This window comes from Malus sylvestris, chromosome 10 (genome assembly GCF_916048215.2).
Source record: "Malus sylvestris chromosome 10, drMalSylv7.2, whole genome shotgun sequence".
Taxonomy (NCBI): Eukaryota; Viridiplantae; Streptophyta; class Magnoliopsida; order Rosales; family Rosaceae; genus Malus; species Malus sylvestris.
The window spans coordinates 30,209,927-30,216,848 of NC_062269.1; the positions used below are offsets into that span (position 1 = coordinate 30,209,927).

Consider the following 6,922-nt stretch of genomic DNA (forward strand, 5'->3'; position numbering starts at 1 on the left):
TATAACAGATGTAGAACAAGATTGTATTTAGTCGATTACTTGCCCCCTAAGTTACTCGGACTTCTTGTTATCAAAGGATTGTCGTGGATGGGTCAAGTTCACATTAAGTTCTTTTTCTTGCCTTGCGAACAAGGACTTTCAGTTCATAGTCTTGTGTGTTCGAATGGAGGGAGTCCAGATCCTCTTAAGTCATTTACTTGGTTCTTGATTGATTTTAATGATAACATGTCCATTAAACTAATGAGATCCGAATGCAAATTGAACTCTTATAATGGGAAAGCAGATAGAAATGACTTGAATACATACTGAAAAAGACATTAAGTAATAGATCTATTAACTTATAAAACAAACAAAGAACTTTGAGCAAGATTTCACCTTGTCGGGCAAGGTTGAACTTCTTGCAATCATTTCTATTTCGAGTTTACAGGGTTTATATGCTAAAAGGGATGGATGGTAAACAAGTTCACACAAGGGAATCGATATTATGCCATTAGGGGTGATAGCAGAGCTTTTAAACTAGACAAAAGATGAGTTTTGTAGGGAATGATCCTGAAAAGGATTGAGATCTAGGTTGATTACAGCTTTTAGATGCAAATCTGGCTTGAGAGCATAATTTGTATGTTTGTTTGTTTGTTTGGTTGAGTATCCTTGTCTCTGGGGCCTTTTCCTAATTTTATTGGCAGATTAGCCTGACTGCAGTAACTTTACTCTTACTCGAAAGCACTTGGAGGGTAGTGAGTCATCAACTTTTTACTTGTATTGCCACTGAAAAGTACTTTTTGGCTGATTGTGAGTTAGTCCCCATCACTTGACTTTTAAATCATAGACACATGGCTTATGCATCAATGAGAAGGCGCCAATTTGTCTCTGGGCTTGATGCTGAGTTTTGGGTAAGTCTTCTTTTAATTGGTATCATTGGGCTTCCACACACTTGCAGCTCAATGTTCAAATATTAACCCAAACACGCTCTATGAGCCTTTTAAGCCAAATTCCTTCATTTACTAGAGTTGAGGTACGGTATAAGTAAAAGCTTATTATGAGGTTGTTAAATTTTATATTTGTTTATAAACTTTGAGATTTTCTCACGCTTCAGGAGTGGATTATAATATTTAAGGTTATCGTTTAATTTATTTACTTTATTTGTGACACTACGTCATATAAATCATATGAGGAACTCTAGTCAAATCCAGATTAACATCAATCCATTATTAGTTTTGCTACAACAAACTTTGGTGCTTATGAATGGAGGAAAATGCAAGCGATAAGGTTTATTGGCGGGACTCTTGAGGCTGTTGGCGCGACTCTTGGTGGGGCTATTGGCAATGATCTTGCACGGTTAACATAAAGAAGATTTGGCAATGATCTAATATAAAGAAGATTTTGCTACTTAATATTATGGTCTGGTGATATTTCTCTTTACTTGTAAGTGAGAGGTCTTAGATTTGATTCTCGTCAAAGGCGAATTTAAACCACATTATTACTAGCTCATTATGAGTCTAAGCCCACCTTCTCCCTCTTAATGTAAATAATATCGTTTGTTAAAAAAAAAATTATAAAGAAGATTTTCCACCTGATCTGTAGAAGTGGTTCTAGTGCGTTACTTGTATAACAATATTAGGAAATCAGGATGGGCCTTAATTGCATGAGTTTCGTAGTCCAAACAAAACATCCTAATTAATTATGCACTAAGCTAGGGCATCGTCCTGGCTGACTTATTCAGTTGTTTGCTTCATATTTGAAACTGGGCTTTCTTTTTTTTATTGATAGGGATGTTGGTCAAGCGCACCTTCCCACACAAAGCATTAGATAGTCAAGAGTGTACCCAAAAATCCCAATAACCCAATTAGCACATAAGATGAAATATGAAGATGAAAGAAAGTTCATCGGCCCATAACATGGAATTCGTGTATAAACAACTTGATGTGTGTTTAAAGATCATTTTGCATACAAATTTTCTCTATGTACACAGATTCTCCATATCATGGAGAAAAACTTGGTTATTTCATCACATACAAAATCTCTTTTTACCATGTGATGTTCAAGATAAACACAAAAATTGCAATGATTTCAAGTAAGCTTTTCTCCTACTATTTGTGACTGGAAGAAATAACGATTAGTTTTGGACGGATAGACATTATAAATTTTTTTTTTTTTAATTAGAATAATGGAGGGAATGCTAAGTCTCTTTGCTAATGTGGTTTGTGATATGTACTTGGGAAATGATAAACACACCCTTTAAGTCTTCCATACACTTTTGTTTAAACATATCGATTGTTTTCGTTTGATTTTTTCAATTTGATGGCTAGAAATAAAAGGGATTCGTTAATTTTGATATTGGTTGAATAGTTCCATTTAATGGTTACAAAGGGGTTTTCCATAATACAGAGAGTAAATACGATCTTAAATTAAAGCATATACAAATTGTTTCTGGTTTACATGTTTGAACAGAAATGAAGATGAGTCAATGTAGTTGGCTCTCCATGATATAAGGCACCATAATAGAGAATCAACTGATTTTATTTTCCTTAACGCTCCTCCTCAAGTTGGAAGTATGTCAGTGATTCCCAACTTTCCAAGTAAAGTCGTGAATTGCCCAGAGCTCAATGATTTTGTGAAAATGTCGCTTGACTGTTGTGATGTGGATATGTGATTCGTCATGATCATTCTGTTTTGAATCTTGTCTCGTACAAAATAATAATCAATCTTTATATGCTTTGTTTGCTCATGAAAGACTGAATTTGAAGTAATGTGCAAAGCCGCTTGATTATCACAATATAACTTGTTGGGATGGGAATATTTGACGCCCAAGTCCTGCCAAAATATATTCCAACCAAGTAGTTTCACTAGTACTGTAAACATTAGTATATCTTTTGCTGGTATAACCTTGCACTGATGGCAAGCACAAATGACATCTTTCGGTGGGAAGCAAATATGACATCTATAACTTTTTGACATGATTATATAGATGGGGTGTGCTATCCACACACCCTATTTTACTTTTCACACACCCCTTGATAATTTCTGTCCTTTGATCTTCTTCAATTCATCCGATCCGACGGTCGAAAATTAAAAAGGTGTGTGAGAAGTAAAATGGGGTGTGTGGATATCACACCCCTATATAGATTACATGTTGAATTAGAGGACCTCAACCTTTTTTTTTCCTTTTATAGAAACATTTCGAACTAAAAGACAGCATGTGTTCGAATTTTATGAATTTTTTTCCTTCTTGTACATACTATTTCTTTACCAAGTACCAATAGCCACTCACTACAAAGTTTTCTCCTTGGATTGGGACGTTGTCTTTCCTATTTGCTGCTTGGCCCATTATGTGCCAGGAGGATCCTAGTCGGATCTTCCAATGTACAATGAATAGATGTAATTGGAAGATTCCCGAAATCCCCACAAAAAAAATCCGGCGAGGATCGTCTCTCCATTACGTGTTCGAGTTTGAAAAGAAATAGTGGGGAGTGGGACATGGTCAAGTATTTTGAATGCAAAGCATCAAAACTAGAAAACACAAATTGTCGAGTGTTGAGGATAACGATCGACACCTAAAAGTAGGGTGCTTTTAAAATTCTTTACTTCTTTGGTTTGGTGGTGTTACCATGAAATTTTAATATTGAAGGCAGAAACAAATTCATATATAAACATGGTGGAGAATAATACATCACTCAGGTGTCACATGCAAATCATAACTGCTAAATTTAAGAAAAAATATCAAGATAAGCTGTCAGCTGTGACCTCTAAGAACAATGATGAAGTGACTTTTTGGATTCTGGAGGCCAGTAGATATGATCATTCACACCCTTGCTTCCTAATCCATTAACTTAGAAAAGGGACAAAATTAATATATTTTGGGGCCACTATGTATATGTTTGTAATTTTAAAGAATATATAGGTTTTCATGTAATATTATAGACTGCAATAATTGAGAGAGAAAAATATTTTTGATCCACATGTGTACATTCCATCTCTTTCAACTTTACAAAGAAGTGGGAATTAATTGATAGAATTCACAGAGGCCCTGGATCTAAGCTGCACCATGACCCCTCAACTCGTCCTCAACTAGAACCTTTGATCCGTAGGTCAAACTAACGAGGAAAAAAAGAGAAGGTCAAAGATGAAGGAAAGAAAAGTTAACTTAATATTTAATTAAACAAAACATAAAAATAGATATCTGAAAGATGAACATTATGATTTATCTTTTACTGCGGACTCCAGTTATTACTTCCACATGAGCTTATGTCCAAAAGTTCTTCCAAATACTCAACGCCCAAATCCTCTAATACCATCACATTTTGTGGGAAAACCTCCTGTACTTTTCTTTGATCCGTACGTTGGCTAACTGGTTTATTACTCTTTTTGTGCATCGACTTTCTTTTCATGGAGTGCCTCCTCTTGAGTGCAATAACAGGCGAGCACGCTTCATCGTGTCTATACTTAATTTCTTGAAGAGACTCTTGGACAACTTGTGCTGGAAAATTAAGCACAGCCAAAGAACCTCTCAGTGCAAATGCAGCTTGGTCATAAGCTAAAGCAGCTGCCTCTGCACTATCGAACGTGCCGAGCCAAACCCTAATCCCATGCCTTGTGGAGTCTCTTATTTCTGCTGCATATTTTCCCCAAGGCCTTCTCCTCACCCCTCTATAAGCCTTTTCTTTTGTGGAATTTTCTTCTAGGGTTTGGTTGTTGGCTGAAGTCACCTCCTCTTCTTTAACCCCACTGAAGCTATTCGCCTCGTTCTGTGCAACTAATGTCTGTTTTGCGCCTTTGGCCACCACATCGTAGAGCAACATGTCTTGGGAGTCGTTGGTGTTGAATGGTGGAAAATTCATCAACTCATGGCTATTGAAAGGAAGTAGTAGTGATTCATCACCCCATGAAAAGGAGTGTAATGAACCAAAGGAGGAATCTGATGAGAAGTCTGGACTTGAAAATTGGAAGAAAGCAGACTCCATTTCCATGTGGGTTGGTATTGAATGGGTGTTTAAATTTGTGATTTTTTCTTCTTCTTTTCCTTGAGGTGTGGTTGTTTCTTTGTTATGGTACCAAAAAGGCCCTATATATACTAGAAGAAAAACAAGAAGGTTTTTTGAATTTTGGACTAAAAGACAAGGCAGATATTAGAATAATATAAATGATTAGATTAAGCAATGAAAGGTACTAGTTACGGTCAAGGAGGATGTTTTAGGATTGTCCACAAAAATCCAGTGAAGCTCAATGTTCTTTGTTTATAACAAGGACCATGCTTTTAGGCACGTGGGTCAAATAAGGCCCGGCGGCGGGGTCTGACCTAAATTAACAAATTAAAGTTAATTTATATAATATAAAACTGTGATGTTGCCGTGGCATCTTGGTAATCCGCAATTGTTTGCAATTGGTTCCGTTTTACATAACGAATTGAATAAACAGTTTGTCTCACATCTAAGGAATTTAGTGTGGAGTGGTGCAGCTGGCCGGCGGTGGTCAGTTACCACCTAGCTGGCTAAACAAACAACAAACATTATCAAGGTTAAGGAAAGAGAAATGTTAAAAGACACTCTTACAAAGAGAGTCTCTGTTATTTCATATTTTTGGCATACTGTTTTATAATGTTGATATAAAAACTTTGTTAAAAACATGAGGTGACTGAGAGTTTATATAAAGTTTTACTTTTAAGCTCCTTAATTAGCATTTCTCGTAAAGAAATTATTAATCATCTATCACCTAAAAAAAAAATAAATAAGAAAATGATATTTATGATTTTTTCCACTTGCATAACACAAATATTTATGCTTTTAAAATGATTAAAAGCGTTTTTAGATTTGGTTCCAAAAGCACTTTAAGTGCTTTATGCAAGAAGCAAAAGTTATGTGTTTTTTCCAGGAAGCACTTTTAATGATTTTCCAGAATTTACTTACATTTTTACTAAGGATTGGTTCCAAAAACATTTTTACCAAAAACGCTTTTAGTCATTTTAAAAGCATTCAAACGAACTCTAAAAGTGTTATAGTAAATCATCTATTACCCAAAAAATAAGGAAATGATATTTATGATTTCTTCTACTTAGATAACTCAAATAATTAAGTGTTTTCTCTGTATGTAGAATCTTGAATACTTCTTGCCCCCCTATCATTTGAATCTAAGCCATATTTCGCTCCTCCTGTCGGCTCTAAAACCGTGGTTGTAGATTGTTTTTTTTTTTTGGAAATCGGTTGTAGATTGTTTTGGTGGAAAAAGTATTGCTTGAAGCCACATATAAAAAGAGAATTTTTTTTATAGATGAACTAAATAAATTATACAACTACTCTCCGGAAAAAAAAATTATATAACTACTAGATTGGGGTTTTGTGTGAACAAGAAATCAAAATATGCATACATATAAGATCCTTTGACATCATTTACTATTTAAAAAGCTTCATGAGGAAACATTGATGGTATTTTTTATTATCAGATTTTGTCTTTTCTCAACACTTAAGTTTAAATACTAAGTTTATAAAAAATTGATGTTTTATGGCAGTGACAGCAAATAATTATGTATATGCATTCTTGTGCTGCTTGACCTCCAGTGTACTTCTTTCTCTTAACAACTAACAATTTAACTCACTAATGCTATCATTTGTTAAAAAATAATAATATAAGTTTGTAACTATTTTCTCCAAATATGCATAAAGGTGAGGAAATATTTTTGTATTGTTTTATTTGTTATGTGGTTTGGTAACACTTGTTATAATGTTATCAGGGTATGCTATTTATACATCATTTTTTTACTTCTCACACACTCTTATTAATTATAGTTTATTGATCTTTTTCAATTCATTCGATGACCGAAATCAAAAGCGTGTAAGAAGTAAAAATATGTGAGTGGATAGCACCACCCTATTATTATCTCTCTCTCTCTCTCTCTCATGATTCACAATATGGTTTTTGAGTTACAAGCAAG

The 6,922-nt window shown here is 34.7% G+C and overlaps 1 protein-coding gene across 1 annotated transcript; it reads right to left on the bottom strand.

The window, feature by feature from the left end:
* Window positions 1-3,928: 3,928 nt before the first annotated feature.
* Window positions 3,929-5,029, bottom strand: LOC126586986 (ethylene-response factor C3-like). Its single transcript, XM_050251952.1, has one exon. The coding sequence runs from the start codon at window positions 4,962-4,964 to the stop codon at window positions 4,206-4,208; it is 759 nt and encodes a 252-aa protein (XP_050107909.1). The 5' UTR covers window positions 4,965-5,029; the 3' UTR covers window positions 3,929-4,205.
* Between the last annotated feature and the right edge of the window lie 1,893 nt (window positions 5,030-6,922).